The sequence below is a fragment of the Geotrypetes seraphini genome, chromosome 10 (assembly GCF_902459505.1).
Source record: "Geotrypetes seraphini chromosome 10, aGeoSer1.1, whole genome shotgun sequence".
Classification (NCBI taxonomy): domain Eukaryota; kingdom Metazoa; phylum Chordata; class Amphibia; order Gymnophiona; family Dermophiidae; genus Geotrypetes; species Geotrypetes seraphini.
The window spans coordinates 52,347,670-52,372,635 of record NC_047093.1 but is presented as its reverse complement, the minus strand read 5'-3'; the positions used below and the strand labels follow the sequence as shown (position 1 = coordinate 52,372,635).

Sequence of the window (24,966 nt, the reverse complement as noted above, 5' to 3'; positions counted from 1 at the left end):
GACCCAGAAGGGCTATTTTTATGTTCTTATGCTTTGCATGTCTTGTATCTCATTATTATATAACGCATGCTGACTTAAATATTGCTGCAATAAGACAGGACGTTACTGCCCTTTAAGTCTATCATTCCCCTCTATAAAAGGAAAACTTGGCACATCCCTCCCCTTTAGAACCACAGAACTCTGGAACAACCTCTCATCCCCGCTCAGAAATTCAAGCTCCTTCCAATCCTTCCGCAAACACTTGAAAACTTGGCTATTTTCAAAAATCTAATCACCTCCCGTTCTCTAATATTTTGGTCCCTCTCTATCTTCTTAGTCCCTCTCCTATATCCTTTCATTGTAGTTCCTTTCCTCCTAATTCTGTAAACCGTGCCGAGCTCTGCGCTTGCGGAGATGGCGCGGTATACAAACCTAAGGTTTAGTTTAGTTTAGTAAGTCATACTAAGGAGCAAATGACGCAACTTGATAACTTCCCCCCTAAATAAATACCTCTATAGAAATGGAAAGAAGGGTATCATCTGTAAAGCTGTGTGTATAACTAATGCCTGAGCCATACACTAAAGGAGATGAAGTATCTCTGCATATGAAATAAGAGTGGAACTTGAGGTTGATCATATCTGATGATCTTAAGATGGCCAAATGGTAGAAAAATTTGATGATAAGAGCCAGAAGAATGCTTGGGTGCATAGGGAGAAGAATGACCAACAGGAAAAAGGGAGGTGACAGTGTCTCTGTGTAAGCTCGGGTATGGATATGGGTCATGCATTTAATATCTTGCCTTTCTGTGATAAAACCAAAACTGATGAGACTATTTTATTTAGTGCATTGTGTATCATTCATAGAGACCTCACTTTCAAAAGGATATAAGCAAGATAGAGTTGGTCTAACTCTAAAGGGTGGCTATTAAAAGTCAGTAGTCTTCGTTAATAAAGTGTATGGGGTCAGATTTAAAGATCTCAATATTTAGACTTTGGAAGGAAGGTTGGAGAGAGGAGATGTTTAAATACCTCTTTTTTTTGTGGCATCAATGCACAAAAGGTGAATCTCTCATTTGAAAGGAAGCTCTGGCACAAAGGCATAGGATGAAGGTGAAAAGGGGGAGACTCAGGAGTAGCCTAAGGAAATATTCCTTTAAGGAAAGTATAGCAGATACATGGAATGGCCTCCCTCTGGAGGTGGTAGAGACACAGACTATATCCGAATTTAAGAAGCATAGGACAAGCACAGAGGATTTTTAAGGAAGGGATAGCAAGGATAGTAGATGGGTATGGATGGGTAGAATGAATAGGACATGCATTCATGAAACTACTTAAAACACAATTGTTTGTAAATGCCTTTTTTTAGGCATTGATTTTTCCTGTTTCCTGATTTTCTGAGGATCTGATTATTAATGTTTATCTGTCTTTTATTTTGTTTCAAAACTTATGTATGTAGTATTTTGTAAACCGTTTAGGTCTTAAGACGGTACAGAAATTTTTAAAATAAAATAAAGTCGTTTTCTGTTTCTGTGTTAATCCTTTATTTCTGAGTAATCCAAATGAAAGATTACAAGAGATTCACTGAGTGACTGCTGGCAATCTCATTGCCCTTTCAAGATTATCCATGGCCCTAACTGCTTGCATGATGGGCAAGTAAAAAATTTACATACATAAATAGCCGTAGCGCTATTCTTACTGATTGGCAGAAATAGCTGAATATCATCCACTTAGAAGTAATCAACGAGGCCTAGAGCTTAAATCAAGTACCTAGGGAATGACATAGGGACAAATTTTCCATGTCCCCACAGGATCTCTCTATTCCCACCCAGTGGCGTACCTAGGGGGGGGGGGGGGGGGGGGGGGCGGGCCGCCCCGGGTACCAGCCCTAAGGGGGTGTTCCCGGCCTTGCCGTTCAGTCCCCCGCCACCCCCGAAGGACCGCTCGCCCCCCTGGCCTCCCCGCACCACCTATGAACAGCCGCAGCAGGATCGCGAAGTCAGCGTCAGCATCCCTGCGCTGCTTCCTACGACGCGATCCCGCCCCTCCTCTGACGTCAGAGGAGGGGCGGGACCGTGGCGCAGGAAGCAGCAGGGATCGCTGACGCTGACTTCGCGATCCTGCTGCGGCTGTTCATAGGTGGTGCGGGGAGGCCAGGGGGGCGAGCGGTCCTTCGGGGGTGGCGGGGGACTGAACGGCAAGGCCGGGAACACCCCCTTAGGGCTGGTACCCGACGCTGACTTCGCGATCCTGCTGCGGCTGTTCATAGGTGGTGCGGGGAGGCCAGGGGGGCGAGCGGTCCTTCGGGGTGGGTCGGGGCATCAGGCCTTCAGGGTGGGGCGGGCGGGCAGGCAAGCAGGCTTTCAAGGGGGAGGGGGTGACAGGCAGGCAGGCAGGCCTTCAAGGGGGGACAGGCCTTCGGGGGGGGGGTGCAGACATTCAAGGGGTGCAGGCCTTCAAGGGGGGCAGGCAGGCCTTCAGGTGGGGTGCAGACCTTCGGGGGGGGGGTGTAGGCCTTTGGGGGGGTGCAGACCTTCAAGGGGGTGCAGGCCTTCAAGGGGGGAAAGGCAGGCAGGCCTTCAAGGGGGGGGACAGGCCTACAAGGGGGGGGGACAGGCCTACAAGGGGGGGGACAGGCCTACAAGGGGGGGGACAGGCCTTCAAGGGGGGGTGCAGGCCTTCAAGGGGGGGTGCAAGCCTTCAAGGGGGGTGCAGGCCTTCAAGGGGGAGACAGGCCTTCAAGGGGGGGAAAGGCAGGCAGGCAGGCCTTAAAGGGGGGACAGGCCTACAAGGGGGTGGGACAGGCCTTCAAGGGGGGGACAGGCCTTCGGGGGGGTGCAGACCTTCAAGGGGGGAAAGGCAGGCAGGCCTTCAAGGGGGGGACAGGCCTACAAGGGGGGGGACAGGCCTACAAGGGGGGGGACAGGCCTACAAGGAGGGGGACAGGCCTTCAAGGGGGGGTGCAGGCCTTCAAGGGGGGTGCAGGCCTTCAAGGGGGAGACAGGCCTTCAAGGGGGGGAAAGGCAGGCAGGCAGGCCTTAAAGGGGGGACAGGCCTACAAGGGGGTGGGACAGGCCTTCAAGGGGGGGACAGGCCTTCGGGGGGGTGCAGACCTTCAAGGGAGTGCAGGCCTTCGGGGGGGGGGGTGCAGTCCTTCGGGGGGGGGGTTTAGGCCTTCAGAGGGGGACAGACCTTCGGGTGGGAGGTAAAGTCCTTCGGGGGGTGCAGGTCTTCAGGGGTGGGGTGTAGCCCTTCGGAGGGGGGACAGACCTTCGGGGGAGGGGGGTCCTGGTGTAAAAGTACACAGAGGGAGAGAGGGAAGGGGGGGTTCAAAGATACATGCATATGCCAGACTTTGGGGGTTAGAAATAATGGGTCTAAAAACAGAGGAGTGGGAGAGAGATGGTGCATAATGGGATTTAGGGAGGGAAGGAACAGAAAGGGAGAGAACTTGGAAACAGGGGATGGTGTGGAGGGGGGATAGAGATACTGGATAGGAGGATAGTTGGGAACAGAAAGGGAGAGATGGTGGATCCTGGGGTGGTGGGGAGTTGAGAAAAGGTGAATCTGTGGATGGAGACAAAAAAAAGGAAAGATGCCAGATCTCCGGGAGAGGGAAGGGAAACGGAAGGGGAGAACAGAGATGGCAGACGGATGGTTAGCACGGAGAAAGGAGACCCTGGCAAGCAAGACAACAAGAGCCTGGGACCAACAAGATTTGAATATTGATCAGAGAACAAAAGGTAGAAAAAATAATTTTATTTTCTGTTTTGTGATTACAATATGTTAGATTTGAAAAGTGTACATGAGACAGCTTGAAAAGGGAACTTTTCTATTTTTGTGAATGGCAAGGCTGAGTTCAGTTAAAATATATGCTTTATAAGAAAATATAATAATGTGTTTTATAAAGTTTATAAGCATTGCTGGCATACTCGGTGAGGTGTTCCTAGTGTTGGTGGTGGTGGTAGCATGTCAGTGTGTTGAGAGGAAGAGGTAGTCTGGGAAATTCTGCTGAGCAAACTCTGGGCCCATTTCCACCCCCAGTTAGTCCACTCCACTCAACTGGTTCACACACTGAGTGGGTCTTTGGGTGTTATTTCTGGGTAGTTGTTTTAGAATCTCTTCCAGTGGTTTGTCAGTATCTCCTTCTGGTCCAAGGAAGGAAACTTTGTCAACCTTAGCATTGACCTTCAGAATATGTTTGTAACAGCGCTGCTTGTGTGGCATTAGGCTATGTAGTGATCGAAAGAAAAAAAACAGACCTTTGCACATTTTTGCACTATATGGTGGGTGTATGAGGAGATTCATTTCCTGCACAGTTAAGTCCATTTTTTCTACTGAATAATAGTATAGGTACAATGAAAGTAAATAGCAAAAATGTTTGAGTAGATAATTAAGGAAATCTTTTTCATATTGCTTGCTTATGGACTGGGAAAAAAGACTGTTCAAGCAAATGTCTCCAGAACTGCTTTAATGGAAAAATGTGATTTTTTTTTTTTTTAAGTACTTTGTGAAATTTATTGTTGTTGTGAAATTTATTGTTATACTTTGTTTAAACTTAAAAAGCGGTGTCATTAACAGTGAATCTAATCGAAAAATCGATTCAACAGGGTGAATCGGATCGAATGAAATATTTTTCTCTGAATCGGGCAGCACTATTGGCTACCATGAGAATGGGCTACTGGGCATGATGGACCATTGGTGTGACCCAGTTAGGCTATTCTTATGTTATGTTCTCATCTGTAGGGGCCTTTGTTTTCACTTCTTATTTTAATGTATTTTTTTCCTGGGAACTTATCAGTGTTTTTTTATAATGGGAACAAAAATAGAAGAGAATTAATGTGTGTGGAATGGGGGGGGGTAACTAATTTCTTCAGCTAAATAATTCAATCCACTTCAAACAGACATAGGAGAACTCACGCACCATTCACACACCCTCCAACCAAAAACGTCAAAAGAAAAAAACTGTTCGACAACCTCCTAGCCATTCGAGCTGCAACACTTGACCCCCAACTCTACAACCTATTGACCTCGACCACAAACTACAAAACCTTAAAAAAAGAAATAAAAACCCTTCTATTAAAAAAACACATAAAACCAAACTAACATAATCAGAACTGTCCCAAGCATCACCTGCAACTACTCCATATGTACTTCTGATGTCATGACAATTCAGACATAATTTATGTTATGTTATGTTTGGAATAATGGTTACATAAATGAGGTTCAATAAAAGAAAATTTTCTGTGGGAGCATTTGTTGGAACTTCTGTTATCCTGATTTCTTCTATCTGTGGGCTTTCTTTAGCTAACCTACTTATCTGGGGCTTTCCACTTCTGCAGCTGCCCTTTTCACGGTCCACTTTGCGCTTGCACTCTCTGGGGAGGGGGGGTTGGGTCTGGGCTTGGTGGGGTAGGTGTGTCTGGTAGTTTTGTCTGGGTGGTGGCTGGGTGTTTCTTGGGTGCTTGTTGTGCGGATTGGTGTGTCTGGTGAGCGGTCTGGGTGTTGTTGCTTGTGGGGGTTTTTTTCATTATAAAATATGGCTGAGGGTCTAGTCCGGCTTATTATTCTTGTGGGTTCTGGGGTGGGATTTGTTTGCTTGCCCCAAGTTTTGGCCTTTTGTTGTGTATTGCTATGCCTCTCATTGGCAATTTTCTCTTGGGAGAGGCTTGTTCATGCTTGTTGTTGCTGTTACTCTCATTCTGTGTTCTTTTTGATAATGTATAAGTTTCTGTACAGACCATGGTTGCTTGTCTGGACCTTTTGCCATTCTCAATAAAAATACTTTGGAAAAAAAAAAAAAAAAAAAAAGAAAATTTTCACTGCCTGTTTCTATTCTGACCATTTATTCCATTTCATGGTTATTGCAAAAAAAAAAAAAAAATTTTACATGAGGGGGGGGGGGGGGGTGTCAAAAAATGATGGGCCCCGGGTGCCACATACCCTAGGTACGCCACTGTTCCCACCCCGTCCCCATGAGCTCTGTCCCTGTCAAATTCCTGCAAGCTCTGTTCTCATCTGCACAAGCCTTGAACACTTTAAAATCATAAGTGTTCGAGGCTTGTGCAAGAAAAGAACAGGGAAAGGGACAGGGATATTGAGATCCCACAGGGACGGGGACAAATTTGTCCCCGAGTCGTTCTACGAGTCTACTGAAAGGTCACATCACCATAACCAGGGTGGAAGAGGGAAGGGAAGGACCCTGTGGGATACCACAGCAAAGATATTCTGACTTTGTTTTTGCCTATTTATGCTCAAAAGATGAAATCTGACTGTTAAACCACCCAGGCCTGGGAATAGAGATGTTTTGGAAAGTTGAACGGGGAGAGGGGAAATACATCTTTTGACATTGGATTCTTTAATGCAGCTCTTCCCACAGACAGGCAGGAATCCTGGGAAATTCTCAAAACTGAATATAAGCACGTCTTATTATCTTATCTTTCTTTATCACTTGATCTACGCACCCCATCGACAATTAGTAGCGTACAAGGACTGAGTCTTCTCTATTTTCAATGCAAATTGTACCGCCAGCCCCCCCTTACTTCCTCACCTTCCTCCTCCTCCCTATTCTTCTCTCAAATTGTACGTTGCCTTGAACCTATTTAAGCATAGGAGGTCCACATTCTGTAACCGCTGCCTAATGTTAGACACCTATTTTGGAGGCGCCCATCTAAATTGATTGACAAGCTCAATTAAGCTATTTAATCAGCAATAATTGGAAACTTAGGTACCAATCGAGAAAGAGCAATTCTGCAACAAGGCGCCTCTAAAAATTTAGCCGGCCTTCAAAAACTAGGCACTATGCACGTTTGTTGTGGGCATGGCTACGTGTTAGGTGCCTCGTTGCAGAATCGCTGCTTTTAAGCATGCATAAGCACTTACACTTCCCCCTCCCCATTTGCGGTTTCTGCACTCGCGATTTCACATAATCGCGATTTTTTTCTGGGGAGAAGTAAAATATAAAAAACACATATTTTTTACCTCCCTGCCGCCTTCCCGGCCTTACCTGGTGGTCTAGCGGGCTTTCGGGGCAGGAGCGATCTTCCTACGCTCCTGCCCCGTGCAAATCGTCATGAGGAAATGGCTATAGGGAGTTCCCGTCGTAGTATCAAGAGACTACGGGAACTCACAGCAGCTATTTCCTCATGGCGACCTGCACGGGGCAGGAGCGTAGGAAGATCGCTCCTGCCCCGAAAGCCCTCTAGACCACCAGGTAAGGCTGGGAAGGCGGCAGGGAGGTGGGTCAGAGCCGGATAATCGCGGTTTCTCACCATTCACGGTCCGGCTCTGCCCATATCCCATGTGAATAACGAGGGAGAAGTGTACATAGGTGCCTAACTTTTAGTTGTGCCTAGAGCTGGCCTATTTATTGGGTGCCTCCAAAAATAGGTGCCGTTCAGCGTGATTCATTAAACAGCACTCAATTTTACTTGAATCACGCTGAACAGTGCCTATATCGGCGCTTCTTGTAGAATTTGCCCCAGAGTGAATCACAAATCATAGATTAGATATACCGCCAGCAGGCCTACAAGGTGCTTAAGCAGTTATTACTACAAAGAATGTAACAGCATTAATGCACAGTTACAAACCATGCAAGATCACAGCACTGCTATACACGTGTAATATTACCGCATTGTCACAAAGTGCAAGACTGCATGCCTGCACCAACCATGCAAAGAGTGAGCGAGAAGAAAAAGTTCCAAGATGGAGTCAGCACAGGTGCAGAGCAGGTTCATTAGTTGACCGGCACCAGAGTCATTTGTAGTACAATACTCATTCCAAGGTGTATGGCTCCATTTTAAAGTCCCCGATAGCCCAAGAAGAAATTTGAAAGTAGGAAGGGAGCTCTCTTCCGTTCTGGAGACAATATTGTTAATTAGTGATGTGCATTTGGAGTCTGGAAAATATCATGTATGTAAACAACGCTCACTGAATTGAATTTATGTACACAATCTCCAAATTAAAAACGAAGTAACAGTAAATGATGGCAGAAAAAGACCCTCCTGGTCTATCCCGTCTGCCCAACAAGTGAATGTAAAGCATTAAAATTATTTATGTGCACTAATTAAATTTTACAAGCATTAATTTTGGAAATGAACTGAAAAAGTTAAACTCCAATACTGATCTAAAATTGAATGAAATAGTTTTCCATGCGTACCCTTATAAAAAAAAAAAAAAAAAAAAAGCACATTTGAAAGGCAGAGAAAATTCAAAGTTCAGCTTGCACTGCTTGTACTGTAAGAGAGAGATGCTCTCTAGAAGAAAGGTAGAGAAGGGGAGGGGGAAGATAGGATACAAATACTATATGCAGATGTCAACAGGTTTCCGCAAAGTGTCAGACGGAAGGACTTTCCACAGAATGAAGAGTTCATAATATGAAAAATACTGAAGGGAAGAAGCAGCAAATCTTTTCGCTGAGAGGGTAGCAAGACACTTGGAACACATTTCCAACAGATATTGAAATGGTTAACTGTTGTTTGAAATACTGCTCTGGCCTACATAGCTGAAAACAGTGTATAATCTACTGACCTCATCTGCTTTAAATTTATGTCCCTACCTTACTACATTGTAAGCTAAATAGATAAGTTTGAGCCCTACCCTCCTGTACATGTAACATTTAGAACTGTAAGATTTAGATAAGCAGAGAAATGAGCTAGCTCCCTATAGGACTATAAGTTGTATCCCTGAACCTATCATAAGTGCTGGCTTAGGACCAATAATAATTGTAGAAAAGTTATAGAAGTAACAAATGAGAAGTTGTAGTTTTTGCATGTATTAGTTTGCATATGTTTAGTGAAAAGGGCATAAAAGTCCGTGCATTTCCAGTTTCTAACACTCTGGTAAGCAAACCTCTTGTACTTTCTTCACGCCTCTGACTGTGTGTCCAAGTGACCTTTCAATATCATAGGAACCAAAAAGCTGCGAGAGATGGTCACAGACCAAGTAAGAATTGTGCAGTCAGATCAACAGAGCAGAGAAAACTGTCCTCTTCTACCAACATTTTCTGAGTCCAAGGTGGAAATACCCCCCCCCCCCTCGAATCAAGAGCTTAAAAAAAGAAAATTTTAAAAAAACAAAGTGTGTTTAGAGTAATGGCAGCCAAGGCCTTTCTCCAGGGTAGTAACAGAGACTATCAAACTGTCTTTGCCTTCGTTTCTTTACCCTAGGGATTGTTTCTCCCAGGCTTTCCTGAAATTTGTATCAAAAAAGATTCCCTGCATATCCTATTGCTACCCTCAAGAAAGGTTAGAAACAGAATCCAAAGGAATACTGCTCTGCAACTGTACAGAGACACCAGCATGGTGTGCTGATGCCAGGGGTCAAGGTGGAAAAAAGCCCATGGATTTTAGAGGACCAATAATATCACTATTAGCCCTGCCTAGGACCCTCTCAATCTTAGTAAATGCTGGTTTCCTGCATCTATGAATTACCAGTTAATCAACTTGATTTGGAACGCTCTCTGAAGTTTAGTGGCGACATGGCCCACTCAGTTTTAAAATTGCCTGTGGTCTTTGGATTTCTGCAGGGAGGGCTGTGAAGTGAGCACTGCCCATTTAATTTCAGCCTCAGCAGAAATGTAATTAGTTCAATGGAGCCAAGAGACAAATTTACATACAGTAGAATCTCAGTTAACCGGTACTCTCACCCAACCAGCAAAAAAAATCACGAGGGAAAAAACAAAGTCCCCCGAAGTGGCAGATCTGAACTGCAAACCTCCTTCCTTTCCTCAAGTCCTGAAGCAGTAGAAGCAGCAGCAGTCCTGAGCTGTGTACCCCACTTCTCTCCTGACCCGAAGGACCAGCATGTCAGTAGTCCTGAGCCACAAATCCCCCCTCCTTTCCTCTTTCCTCAAGCCCCGAAGCAGCTAAGACTCGAATCCTCTCCCTCCTGCTGTGAGCCACCAGTGTGGCAGCTGTCCTGAGCCGCAAACGGCCTCCCCCCATCAAGCAGCAAAAGCAGGCAACAGTCCCCAGCTGCGAAGCCCTATGCTCCCTCCCTTCCCCAAAGCGGCAGCCAGTCAGCAGGAGGCAGTGCTCAAAACAGGCTGGGGTGGCCGCAAGCAGCCTGTAGTGAGTGCTGCCTCCTGCTGACCAGCTGCTGCTTCAGGTAAGGAGAGAGTGAGGGAGTTTGTGGCTCAGGACCGCTGTCTGCTTCTGCTGCTTTGGGGTTTGAGGGAGGGAGGGATGGGGGCTTTGCAATAGAGAATGACACGGTGACAAAATTCATCACCGTTCCCGTCCCAGCAGATAACCGCGGGAAATAATCCCATGTCATTTTCTAGTGTCTATTTCAACCTCAGTCCTTCTACACCAGCATTCTTCAAAGCAAAGCTTGAGGGTCAGTGGCTGAGCTCATTCATACTCTGATTCTTATGTGAGCCAAGGATAATGAAGCCATTGTGACATCACTGATGTGACTGGCTCTTAGGCATTGGTGGAATGAGGCATTATGACATCACAATATCTGCTCTGGATACCAGAGACTGTCATTCTGTAGTGTCTATCTCAACTTCAATCCTTCTACACCAGCATTCTTCAGAGCAAAGCTTGAGGGTCAGTGGTTGTGGCCATTCATATTCTGATTCTTCCCTCTCTCCTTAAAGAATGACATGAAGATGGTTTCCCGCGGTTATCCATGCGGACGGGAAAGGAGATGAATTTTGTCACCGTGTCATTCTCAACTTTGCAGCTCAGTATCGCTGCCACACTGGTGCTTCAGTGGGGTAGGGAGGGTGGGAACTGAGATCTGTATTAGGCAAGGTTTCTAACATAGTACTCTCAATCAACCAGAAATACAGTTATCCAGCATCCACTAATCCCCATGAGTGCCCATAACTGAGATTCTACTGTATTTCACAATTTCATCCAGAGGACAAAGTACCAGAGCAATCCAGGCAGGATTGATCTCATTAGTACTGCAGAACACCGGAGATTAGATACTGACAGGGCACATGCATTCCCTTTTCTAGCTCAGAGTATAAGAATTTTTGCTCACTGCCCAGACCAGTGTCAGCATCATTTCCTCTTCCCTAGATCTGTAATTGAGAGCAGGTTGCTACTGTATATGATTTAATAACAGTACTTCCGTGCAGTCACTGTCAGAGCCTGTCTCTGCATGCAGCTCACTTTATAAAGCAGGCAGTCTTAGCCCTAAACGAGGAGAGACCCCCCCCCCCCAGGAAAGAGTTTTGGGAGTGCTGGTCAACAAGTCGATGAAGCTGTCCGCGCAATGTGCAGCGGCGGCGAAAAAAGCAAACAGAATGCTAGGAATGATTAAGAAGGGGATCATGCCGCTGTACCGGGCTATGGTACACCCTCACCTGGAATACTGCGTCCAGCACTGGTTGCCGTACATGAAGAAGGACACGGTACTACTCGAAAGGGTCCAGAGAAGAGCGAGTGAAATGGTTAAGGGGCTGGAGGAGTTGCCATACAGTGAGAGATTAGAGAAACTGGGCCTCTTCTCCCTTGAAAAGAGGAGACTGAGAGGGGACATGATCAAAACATTCAAGATACTGAAGGGAATAGACTTAGTAGATAAAGACAGGTTGTTCACCCTCTCCAAGGTGGGGAGAACGAGAGGGCACTCTCTAAAGTTAAAAGGGGATAGATTCCGTACATATGTAAGGAAGTTCTTCTTCACCCAGAGTGGTAGAAAACTGGAATGCTCTTCCGGAGGCTGTTATAGGGGAAAACACCCTCCAGGGATTCAAGACAAAGTTAGACAAGTTCCTGCTGAACCTGAACGTAGGCAGGTAGGGCTGGTCTCAGTTAGGGGCCGCCGCGGGAGCGGACTGCTGGGCACGAAAGACCACTGGTCTGACCCAGCAGCAGCAATTCTTATGTTTTTATGCAAGTCTAGCAGGATGGGAGAGGTTCTTTCCTCATTTCCTAGCTCTGATTCCAAGATATACAGTACTCATTTGCTCAGACATGGAATGACCTGGGAGGGAGATAGGAAACTGCAGGGGTACTGGACTGGTCTTATTCCCAATACAATCGGATAACGTCCTCCAAAGGGAAAGCAAAAGTCTGAAAGGAGATAAGGAAAAGGAAAGAATTTCAACCCTGTCCAGTCTTGCAATATGAGTTTTCAAAAGCTCAAAAAGCTAACAGACTCCAAAGAGCAAAAAAAACAGAAGCGAGGGATGGAGAAATTCTTTCGGGGTTGGGCCAGTCCATTTGGATTTTCTCCTCTGATTTTGAAAGTGGCATGATGAAGTTTAAACCACGCGTTTGGATGCTGATCAGGAGGCGATGGGAATGAAGGAGAGAGAGACTGGGGAATGTTGGTGGAAGACGTGGGGACAGCTGGAGGAGACCTGCTGGAGAAACCGGGGCATGGAGGAGTGAAAAGCCCAGACGCGGGAACAGAGGGATCCAGGCTGAAGAGTTCCTGCTGCAGAGAAAGGCCCTCACCTCGGCCGGCTGTTGCTCCCTCCCTCTCTAGCTCACCCGCTACTTCCCTCACCACAGCGCAGCTTCCCAATCTCTTACCAGCTCCCCCGGCGATCTCTTGTGCCCTCGCGCCGTTTTCTGCCAGCTCGGCCTTTTAGTGAGCGCGAGGCAGAGGGGAGGGTCAGCTGGGCGGAGTCCCACATTGGCCGTGGCCTGAAGCTCTGTTGCTATGTGGGAAGACAAGATCATTAGGAGGCAGTGCTAGGCGGGGAGGGAGGGGGAAAGGAGTCAGGCTATGGCAGAAGTGCCCAACCAGGCTGCCCGTAAAGATGCTTAGGGCTGCCATTGCCCACCTCTGCGGTTACCCCAACCTCCACCACCAAAAATCCTCAATAAGAACATTACGGGATCAGATCCACGGTCCATTCAGCCCTTTTCTAATAGTGGCTAATCCAGGTCACATGTACTTCGCAGAATCCCAAACTGTGCAAGATTTTATGCTGCGTACATCCAGCGATAAGCAGTGGATTTCATCAGATCTACCGTAGTAATGGCTTATGGACGTTAAAGAGGGCATGATATTGAATAAGTAGATGTAAAAACAACAGGGTCAGTCTGTTGAAGTGATGAGTATGACAAAGTAGACGCAGAGCAGTATTTTGCAGTCTGTACATGCTTAATTTGTGCAGTAGTCTAGTTTTGAGATGACAAGGGCATGTATGAGCATGTGAAATGAGTTGAAATCCAATAAGAAGTGAAGGAAAGTAGTTCGCGCAAGGAGAAAAAAAACAAGATCGGTTGGTGCAAGTGATGAAGCTGAAATTTGAGTGGACAGGTAGAAAAGAGCTGAATGTCAGAGGCAGTTATAGTGACTCAGGAAAAGGAACAAGACAGAAAAGAGGAGAAAAGACAAATGGACAGCAGCCGCTTGAAGGAGGATTTGCAGAAGATGGAAAAGCAAAAATGAGAAATTGGAACCAACTTGATGGAAAAATATATGTCCAGAAAACAAAGGTAACCCCCCCCAAGCCCCCCCCCAAAAAAAAATAAAAACACCACATAAGAACATAAGAATTGCTGCTGCTGGGTCAGACCAGTGGTCCATCGTGCCCAGCAGTCCGCTCCCATGGTGGCCCTTGGGTCAAAGACCAGTGCCCTAACTGAGTCTAGCCTTACCTGAGTACGTTCTGGTTCAGCAGGAACTTGTCTAACTTTGTCTTGAATCCCTGGAGGGTGTTTTCCCCTATAACAGACTCCGGAAAAGCGTTCCAGTTTTCTACCACTCTCTGGGTGAAGAAGAACTTCCTTACGTTTGTACGGAATCTATACCCTTTTAACTTTAGAGTGCCCTCTCGTTCTCCCTACCTTGGAGAGGGTGAACAACCTGTCTTTATCTACCAAGTCTATTCCCTTCATTATCTTGAATGTTTTGATCATGTCTCCTCTTTTCAAGGGAGAAGAGGCGCAGTTTCTCTAACCTCTCACTGTACGACAACTCCTCCAAACCCTTAACCATTTTAGTCGCTTTTCTCTGGACCCTTTCGAATAGTACTGTGTCCTTCAAGTTCGGCAACCAGTGCTGGTCGCAGTGTTCCAAGTGGTGGTCGTACCATGGCCCGGTACAGTGGCATGATAACCTTCTCCGATCTGTTCGTGATCCCCTTCTTAATCATTCCTAGCATCCTGTTTGCCCTTTTTGCCGCCACCGCATTTTGAGCGGATGGCTTCATCGACTTATCGACCAGTACTCCCAAATCTCTTTCCTGGGGGTCTCTCCGAGTACTGCACCGGACAACCTGTATTCGTGTTTAAGATTTTTGTTACCGACATGCATCACCTTACACTTGTCGCAGCCCATTTCTTGAGCGTATGTCACGTTGCAGGTCTTCGCAATCCTTCTGCGTCTTCACTACTCTGAATAACTTCGTATCGTCTGCAAATTTTATAACTTCGCTCATCATACCAATTTCCTGGTCATTTATAAATATGTTAAAGAGCCCGGGTCCAAGCACCGAACCCTGCAGCACTCCACTCATGATGCTTTTCCAGTCCGAGTATTGTTAATTTACCCCCACTCTCTGCTTCCTATCCGCCAACCAGTTTTTAATCCACGTGAGTATTTCACCCTCGATTCCATGGCTGGCAATTTTTCGAAGTAGTTGTTCATGCGGGACCTTGTCGAACTCCTTCTGAAAATCCAGATATACAATGTCAACCGGGTCACCCTTGTCTATCTGCCTGTTAACTCCCTTGAAGAAGTGCAGCAAGTTCGTCAAGTAAGATCTTCCTTTGCTGAAGCTGTGCTGGCTGGTCTTCATCAGATTGTGTCTGTCAAGGTGGTCGATGCGGACCTTTATTAGCGCCTCTACCATATTTCCCGAAACTGAGGTCAGACTCACCGGTCTATAGTTTCCCGGATCTCCCCTTGAACCTTTCTTGAAGATCAGAGTAACATTTGCTACTTTCCAGTCTTCCGGAATCCTTCCTGATTTGATTGATAGATTGGTTATTAGTTGAAGCAGTTCAGCTATAACCCCTTTCAATTCCTTGATTACCCTCGGATGGATGCCATCCGTTCCAGGGGATTTATCATTTTTAAGCCTATAAATCTGCCTGCGTACCTCTTCTAGACTGACCGTCAACCCAGTCAGTTTCCCATCTTCGTTTCCTGCGTATAGCCTGTCAGCTTCCGGCATGTTGTGTATATCCTCATCGGTAAATACAGACGCAAAAAAATGTGTTCAGTTTGTCGGTGATGGCTTTGTCCTCCTTTAGATTCAAATAGTTTTAATGATGCATACAACATCAAATACAACAAATACAACATCAAGGTACTTATTACAACAATGATGCATCAAATATAATAATATGATATTCATCGTAAAATAGACATATACCCCTTTCAATAAACCCCCCAATTTATCTATATATAAGTATATGTTTGAACCTTTCAGTAACCTCAACCTCCTCTCTCCACACCCTCCCCTCCCCACCCAATGGCACTCTCCACCCCACCTTATCAAGACACACCAGTATTATTTTCATTCAACTAAATAAAAGCCCAATTAGGAGACCCATCTTAAAACCGCACTACGGCCCTTAGAATGCAAATCTTGCAAATATGAATCCCAGGTTTGTATAAACAACATCTTTCACTTTCTATTAATTCCAGCATCTCTAGCTTCCCAGATGGCCAACTGATGTAATTAGTTCTGCCAATGCCAAAACTTCGGATGGTCGGGGATTGTCCAATATTGAAGAATACATTTTTTAGCCAATAGACTCATTTTCCTACACAGCGCCTTATATCCCTTAGGCAAATGGCCAAAAGCTTCTGGCAAATCCAAAATAAAGAGAGATGGAGAACAGCGCAAAGATCTTCCAATTATATTTGATATGTAAGATATTATTCGCGTCCAAAAGAAAATACAAAATTGACCCACAATCTATGTTTAAATACTAATATAATTATTTAGAGAAAAAGATTGAAAGGAATAATATCGTTGTATGATCCTAAATCCCTTAAGCTTAAATGTCACTGCTCCCATGGGCCCATGGGAGCAGTGACATTTAAGCTTAAGGGATTTAGGATCATACAACGATATTATTCCTTTCAATCTTTTTCTCTAAATAATTATATTAGTATTTAAACATAGATTGTGGGTCAATTTTGTATTTTCATATCTCTTAACTATGCACATGGTGTCACCCCAGGTGTTGCCCTTAAAGTACGGGTAACATCCCAATGTCTCAAATTAAGCTGTAAATCTTTCTCCCATTTATCCCGAATATTCTGGTAGACCTCGTCTGGTTGTAATTTTTGCAAAATAGCATGAATACTAGACACCGAAAGAGACATCCCCTCTTTCTGAGCAAACAACTTTTGCAATCTAGCCCCCAAATGCAAACTCAACTGTGCTCTGTCAAGGGATCTCACATAATGTTCCACTTGTCAACATAGTCATTACTGTCCCCAAATACATAAATTGCCCTTGCGCCCATGTTAACGAAAACTCCGTCCCCCATAAGGCATTTACCGCCACAGAGGACGCAAACGCCTCTGATTTGTCTAACTTTAAACGGAAACCTGCATAATCACCATATTCTTTAATCAATTCCAATAATGCCGTTAAAGAAGGCAAAGGATCCGTGAGGTGTAATAAAATATCATCTGTAAAAGCCGAAAGTTTAAAAGTTGTATTTCCGATGTCAATCCCTCATATAGACGGCATTGCATATATATCCCGAATAAGGGGGGGGGGGTCTAAAGTAAGTACGAATAATAACGGAGATAAGGGACCCCTGTCTCATCCCCCTGTAAATAGAGAATTTATCAGTTTCAAAATCCTGTAACACCAATTTAGCTTGTGGAAGAGCATACAAAGCACAGACTGCAGATACAAAAAACCCCATCAAAACCATAAGCTTTTAATGTATCATATAGAAAATCCCATCTTACTTTGTAAATCGCCTCCTTTAGCACTCCCTTTATTCCATGGTCATCCAACAGCCCCACTGCTTCCTTCGCAGATCATTTCCCCTTAATGTATTGAAAGAACGGCTTGAAATTTTTTACCTCCTTGGCTATTTTTTCCTCATAGTCTCTTTTGGCCCCTCTTTCCACCTTATAGCACCTACTTTGATGTTGGCTGTGCTTTTTCCAGTTTTCGTCCGTTTTTTACCTTTTCCATTCCTTAAACAAAGTCTTCTTGTCTCTGATCGCTTCTTTCACCGCTACAGTGAGCCATGCCAGTTCTTTGTTCTTTTTCCTCTTGGATCCCTTGTTGATATGTGGTATATATAGATTTTGTGCCTCGCTGACTGTGTCCTTAAAAAGGAACCATGCTTGCTCTAGTGTTTTTACAGCGCTTATCCTCTTCTTAATCTTCTTCCCCACCATGAGTCTCATCCCTTCATAATTCCTTTTTCAGAAGTTCAGTGCCATGGCTGTCGTTTTGGATCGATGTTTCGCCCCCATGTCCAGGTTGAAGTGGATCATATTGTGATCACTGTTTCCCAGCGTCCCTTCTACTTCTACACCTCATAGTCCATTTAGAATTAAGTCCAGAATTGCATTTCCTCTTGTATTTTTTTTGACAAGTTGTTCCAGGAAGCAATCACTTATAGCATCCAGGAACTTGGTCTCCCTACCGCAGCCAGAGGTGCCTAGGTTCCAGTCTATCCCCAGATAATTGAAGTCGCCCATGATAATTGCATTACATCCCTTGCTGTTATGTTTAATCTCCGTCCGTCCGTCCGCCATTTCTCCATCTGTTTCTTCGGACTGCCCTGGGGGACGGTAGTAGATGCCGATCTTCATTCCCATTCCATTTGTTCCTGGAATTTTGGCCCATAGAGACTCTACCTTATTTTTCATTTCTGGTGTGTTCTCTCCGGTAGACTCAATTCATTCTTTGACGTATAGGGCAATGCCCCCACCTTTTTGACCCACTCTGTCTCTGCGACATAGCTTGTATCCCGGTAGCACAGTGTCCCAGACGTTTTCCTCATTCCACCATGTTTCCGTGATGCCGATGATGTCAAGGTTATCTTTTTGTGCCATAGCTTCCAATTCCCCCATCTTATTCCTTAGGCTTCTTGTGTTCGTTTACATACACTTGAGTTTGCAGCCTGTTCCTTTCTTGCTCTTCCTACCCTTTTGTGTCCCTTTCGATCCATCAGGATTTCTGCCTTACCTATGATCCAGTGAGTCTTCCCCGCAATCTTCCTGCACGGTATCCTCTGGGTTTACCATTTCCCGAACCATCGACTCTTGGTCGACTGTCGGCTTTCCCCTTCTTCCTAGTTTAAAAACTTCTCAATTTCTTGCTTGATGTTGCTTTCAAGTAGCCTCGTTCTATCTCCGCTAAGGTGGAGTCCATCCTTCCTGTATAGCTTGCACTTCCCCCAGAACGTCGTCCAGTTGCGCACAAAGTAGAATCCTTCTTCCTCACACCAGCACCTCATCCACATGTTGACTGCTTGCAGCTCCATCTGCCTCTTCTCATCGGCCCTGGATACCAGCAGGATCTCTGAGAACACCTTTTCATTTTTAATTTATTGGGAAACTCAAGCACTGCCAGCCGAGAACGTCCTCCAAGGGAGGACAGAACTCCCTTGTACCAAGCTTGGCAGCATCTTTGAGCCACTGAGGTGCCAGCTTTTGTGGCTCAGGAACATTGCTGCTGTCTGCCATGCTTGGTAAAAGGGAGTTTTAGTCATCTTCAGAGGAAATCTTCAGCCGACAGAGCTTGGGGATCCTCTTCAGCTAAAGTATTTATATTTTATATTTACATGAGAGGCTCTGGCAGAGACCCATTTACAAAGTATGTATTCTTCCCAATCAATATTTCTAAATTAATAAAGTGCCTTTGCTTATTTGGAAATGTTAATTAGGAGGAATATATACTTTTATAAATGGGAATCTGCTAGAACCTCTAACGTACTTCAATAGCATAATTAAATGAAATAACGTCTTCTGAAGGTTATGAGTGTAGGCGGGAAAGGAAGAGATTACTTGTAGGGACAGAATGGATGTAAGTGGGGACGGGTTAGATTCCAGCAGGGATAGGTGGGGACAGGCTTGATTCTAGTGGAGACAGGTGAAGAATGGTTTGATTTCTGTCCCCATGCAACTCTCTACTCTGCAGGACTCAAGGGAACCTGCCTATCCCTAGTGGTTGAAAACACAATACTGAAGCACTACTCTCTACTGGCAGCAAAGCGGTTGGAGGACTCCCGCTCAGCTTAGAGGGAATGGTGTTTATGAGCTTTTCAGTGCTTCCTTAGAGTCAGAAGTGGTTCCAGGGGATGGAGAAAGGTGGATGTGTTCTCTCTTCACAAAAGCAAAAGTAAGGAGGAAGTTGGGAACTACAGGCTGGTTAGTCTGACCTCTGTGAGAAGTAAATTAAGATAGAGGATAGTAAGGTTTCTAGAATCCAATATATTGTAGGATCCAAGGCAGCGTGATTTTACTAGAAGTAGGTTTTGTTAGACAAATCGGCTCAATTTCTTTGGGTAACCAGAGAGTTGGATTGGGGGAGAGTGCTACATGTAGAGTTCAGCAAGGTCTTTGACACAGTTCTCTGTAGGCAACATGCAAATAAAATTAGTGCTCTCATTTTGGGCCATAAAATGACTCATTGGGTCAAAACTGGTTGAGTTAAAGGTAACAAAGGATAGCAGTAAATTGAGTTCACTCTGACAAAAGAGAGTGTTATCAACGGAGTGCTGCAGAGATCAATTCATGGTCTGATTCTTTTCAACATTTTTATAAGTGATAGTGCAGAAGGGCTGTTGAGAAAGGTCTACTTCTTTGTAAAGCATTAAAAAAATCTGCAATAGGGTAGACAAGCTGAAAGGTGTGGATAGTATGAAGAGGGATTTAGCAAAACTTGAGGAATAGTGTAGAGTATGGAAACCAAAATTTAATGATAAGAAATGCAGGGTCATGGATTTGGGCTTCGAAAACCCAAAAGAGTACAGTATACAGAAGGGAGTGAAGTACTTCTGTGTGCAAAAGAGTACATGAAAAATGATCTGCAAAAGTTGGAAGAATGGTCTGAAGTCTGGCAACTAAAATTTGATGCAAAGAAGTATAGAGTGATGCATTTGGGGAGTAGAAATCCGAGGGAGATGTATGCGCTGGGAGGCGAGAGGCTGATATGCATGCTTGGGGAGAGGGACCTTGGAGTGATAGTGTCTGAGGATCTGAAGATGACAAAACAGTGTGACAAGGTGGTGTAGCCAGAAGAATGCTAGGTTGTATAGAGAGAGGCATAACCAGCAGAAGAAAGGAGGTGTTGATGCCCCTGTACAGGTTGTTGGTGAGGCTAGGGTTACCATATGGCTCCAGAAAAAGGAGGACGGATTGAGACATCCAGTTTTAAATTCCACTGAAAGCAATGGAAGTAAAACTTGGATGTCTCGATCTATCCTCTTTTATCTGGAGCCATATGGTAACCTTTAAAAAATAGTAGTTCTTCTCCTTCCTTCTGTGTCAGTCTATACGTCTGTCCTAAAGTTCAGGTTTTTGAATTTTGATGTTAGTTTGTTATTTTATGTTATATGTTTGAATTTACCCCAGTGGCGTACCTAGCATATGCGACACCCGGGGCCCATCATTTTTTGACACCCCCCCCATCTGTATGAAAAACATGATTTTTAGTAACAAGCCACATGTCACACATGAGTACCTAGGAAAAGGCAGCATCTTACATACTGCAGTGAGCAGTACAACATCAATACACCCATTGTAAAACTAAACAAGCCAGACTAGTACAGATCAATCCTGCAGTCAAGCCTAACAAAAAAACATGTCTCTCGAACACACAGAACACAGAAAACACCTTCGCCTAGTATGGAATATGTAATCACAAACTAACCCCTCCCTCTTTTACAAAACTGTAGTGTGGATTTTAGCCACGGTGGTAACAGCTCTGACGCTCATAGAATTCTGAGCATCAGAGCTGCTACCACCACGGCTGGCACTAAAAAACGCTCCACAGTTTTGTAAAAGGGGGGATAAAATAGAAATACATAGACAAAGGTTAAATTGAACCAGTAAGAAGCTGGACTCTGCATACAGTGCACCACAGAAACAGTGACACATGTCTCCTAAAGCAATAAATAAATACAAAAATTTTTTCTACCTTTGTCTTCTGTGGTTTCTGCTTTCCTCATCTTCTTGTAACTCTCTTCCATCCACTGTCTGCCATCTCTCTTCCCCTATATGCCCTAATGACCCAATTTCCTTATCTTGACCCTCGTAGGGATCCCACATGGGTATCCCATTTATTCTTAAAGTCTGGCACGCTGTCTGCCTCGATCACCTGCACTGGAAGCTTGTTCCAATGATCAACCACTCTCTCTGTGAAGGCGACACCAGAAAGTATTTCTTCACAGAGAGAGTGGTTGATCATTGGAACAAGCTTCCAGTGCAGGTGATCGAGGCAGACAGCGTGCCAGACTTTAAGAATAAATGGGATACCCATGTGGGATCCCTACGAGGGTCAAGATAAGGAAATTGGGTCATTAGGGCATAGACAGGGGGTGGGTAAGCAGAGTGGGCAGACTTGATGGGCTGTAGCCCTTTTCTGCCGTCATCTTCTATGTTTCTATGTTTCTATATGGCATCTTCTCTCCTTCTATGCCCCTTCCAGAAACTGTATGCCTCCCCCTTCCATCTCTCCTTTCACCCCCCATTGGTCTGGCATCTCTCTCCTCTCCTTCCCTCTCCCACACCTTTCCTCTGAAATCCCTTTTCCTTTTTTCCCTCATTTTCCTTTTCAATTTATTTTCTGCATCTGTCTAGATTACGTTCTTACTACCCTCTCATCAATGTTCTTTTTTACTGTCTACCTAAAGCTTGCCATCTCTTTCCCTCACCCCTCCAGTATTTCCCTAACTCAATCCTTTTCTCCCCATCATGTGCCCTCCTTTTATTTATCCCCTCTTTCCATCATGTACCCTCTTTCTCCAACCTTTCCATTTAGTACCTTCTCCTCTCTCTGTCCACTTCCATCCAGCATCTGCTCGCCTCTTTCTCTCCTCCCATTTCCTTCCTGCATTTGCTCCCTTATCTCTCCTATCTGCACTTCCATCCAGCATAGGCTCCCCACTACCATCCAATGTCTGCCCTTTCTCTCGCCATCCACCCTTCTTCAATTAGCATCTGCCCCCTTTCTTTCCCCCCAATATCCTTCCCCCTTATGTCTCTCCCCTTTCTCTGTACATCAATTCTATCAGCACCACCCTTCCATACCACCCTGCCCCCTTTCTTTCCCTCCACCACTCTTCCATTCCAGCAATCCTGCTCCTTTCTCTCCCTTCATGCAGCAAGGTCCCACAATGACTGTAGCTGACGGCTGCCAGTCCATCCCACTCCGACGTACTTGCTCTGGAGCGGACTAAGCAGCCGCATGCTGGAAGGTCCCGTGATGACTCGTCTGCTGGCTCTGCTCCGGCAGACGCAGGGAGTTGTGGCAAAGTCTCACAATGACTGCGTCTGCCAGGTCCACCCCCTCCGACATAACTTACTTCTTCCGGAGCAGAGCCGGCAGACGAGTCATCGTGGGACCTTCCTGCACCTCAGCGCGGCTGCCGACTCTGCTGCAGAGAAAGTAAGTCAGAGGTAACGTGACCATTTATTTTTTCATCAAAAGGGGACATCTATTAATTGACTGTGTATCCTTTATTTCATTTCTTTCTTTCTGCACTCAGGCCCAACAACTGTCCCTTTCTATCCCCTCCCTCCTTCCTTCCCATGTCCTTAGTGCCCCCAGTGCCTCCTTCCTTTGTCCTTAGTGCCCCCAGTGCCTCCTTCCTGTATCCATGGTGCCCCCAGTGCCTCCTTCCCGTGTCCTTAGTGTCCCCAGTGCCTCCTTATGTCCCCCCACTGCCTTCCAGATTTTGTCCACCCCCCAAAACCAGCCTGCCTGTCTGCCTACCTATATCCCTCCCTCCCTGCTGCGCTAAAGCCAGCCAGCTTGCCTGGCTACATCCTGCCCTCCTTGCTGCGGAAAAAAGAAAAAGAAAGTGCCTCTCCGCTTCCTTTCCCCCGGTCCGCGCCTGCAATCTTACCTCCCCCCGCCGACAAGAAGTGTTTCCAACATCAATTCTGACGTCGGAGAGGAAGTTCCGGGCCAGCCAATCACTGCCTGGCTGGCCCGGAACGTCCTCTCCGACGTCAGAATTGACATCGGAAAGACTTCTTGTCAGCGGGGGGAGGTAAGATTGCAGTGGCGCAGGCCGGGGGTTAGGAAGGGCAGGAGGACCCGGACCTGGCCGGCTGTGCACCCCCAAGCCGTACACCCGGGGCGGACCGCCCCCCCCCCCCCCCCCGGTATGCCACTGATTTACCCTACTTATGTGTATTTTTTTATGTAAGCCGCTTTAATATTAGAAAAGGCGTGATAAAGTGGGCAAGTTTATGTTTATGCTACAGATATGAGAAGATGAATGCTGATATGTTGGGGCATAGCAATTTATTCAAACTGGTTTAGGGCCCGTTGACATCCTTTGTAACTTCATTATAGGTATAACATAACATAACATTATACTTATAGACTGCGTTACCAAAAAGTTCTTTTGTTTATTTCCATACACATCCAGGACAGGGTGGGTGGGTGGGGGGATATCTTGTTGGTTTATTCTTTGATTAAATGTATTGGATGGGAGGGGAGGGATATTTTTCTTCTGCATTGTTATTGATTGAATATAAGTGTTTGTTTTGATTATTAATGTCTGTATAATTCCTGGCACTTTATATTAGTTTAGAAAAATTAATAAAGATTTTTTTTTAAAAAAGGCGGGATAACAAAATTTTAATAAACTTGAAACTTGAGATAAGACCTGCCAAAGTGGGTCACATGAAACTGGTTCTGACTATGGTGAGGAGCAGGTGCTTAAGAATCGGGGCATGATGAGCTCTGGCCATCTTACTGTTTCCAGGAGTCATAGCTGAAAGGTATTATTTCTGAATGTTATATTAACTTGACCTACCCTCTATAAGCATGTGTAGGATGAAGAGTCCACATCTCTCTCTGCTTGTATAGAGGAAGGAGACAGCCCCACTCCCCCCCCCCACACCGGCATTAGCTGAACAATTATCTCTTGGGGGTGGGAACCTACTGAGGTTTACAACATTTGGATTTACTTTTTTATTCTGTGTCCAGTTTTTCATTATCGTAGATTGAACTGAAGTCAAGGCCACTGCAGGGCTCTGTTTGTTTAAAGGTGAAACTCACATGATTCAAATGATACAGAGATGGAGCAAGTTGCAAAACCATTGGATAGTTATCAAATCTCTCTTCCTCCTGTTTTAAAATGTTTTCCAGCTCTTTCACCTTCATCTCTATCTCTGTGTATTATATGGCTGTTTGTTTTAAATCAAATCTGAATGCTATAATACCCTTGTACTACTCTGTGGTATGGCCGCATCTCTAATACTGTGTGCAATTCTAGTTGCCGTATCTCAAAAAGGATATAGCAGAATTAGAAAAGGTACAAAGAAGGACAACGAAAATTATAAAAGGGATGGGACGACTTCCCTATGAGGAAAGGCTAAAGTGTCTAGGTCTCTTCAGCTTGGAGAAGAGATGGCTCAGGGGTGATATGATAGAGATCTATAAAATATTGAGTGGAGTAGAATGAATAGATGTCAATCATTTGTTTACTCTTTCCAAAAATACAAGGAGTAGGGGACATGCGATGAAGCTACTAAGTAGTAGATTTAAAACAAACTGGAGAAAATATTTCTTCACAACATGTAATTAACCTCTGGAATTCATTACCGGAGAATGTGGTGAAATCAGTTAGCTTAGCAGGGTTTTAAAAAAGTCTTGGATAAGCAGATGTGGTCACTTTTTGATCGTTTAGGGTACTTATCTGAATTCTTTATCCTCACAAGGGTGTAGCTTTATTTTGAATACTATTTCTTAGGAAGTCAGTGAGATATTGAACTCTAGCTCGGGACCGGATAGCTCGGGACCTTTCTTTTACTCTTTTAGGGGTTTTTTTTTGGGGGGGGGACCTCCTTTTTGATGATCCAGGGGCACATGAGACTGGGTCCCTAGAGTGTTAGTCCTGGTCGC

At 45.1% G+C, this 24,966-nt stretch overlaps 1 protein-coding gene across 1 annotated transcript in view; it reads right to left on the bottom strand.

Annotated features, from left to right (window-relative positions):
- Positions 1-12,637, bottom strand: part of ASS1 (argininosuccinate synthase 1) — a 159,985-nt gene extending 147,348 nt beyond the window's left edge. Inside the window, exon 1 of the mRNA XM_033961694.1 lies at positions 12,473-12,637. Coding sequence (XP_033817585.1) covers positions 12,473-12,622 — 150 coding nt within the window. The 5' untranslated portion in view covers positions 12,623-12,637. The remainder of the gene's footprint in view (positions 1-12,472) is intronic.
- Between the last annotated feature and the right edge of the window lie 12,329 nt (positions 12,638-24,966).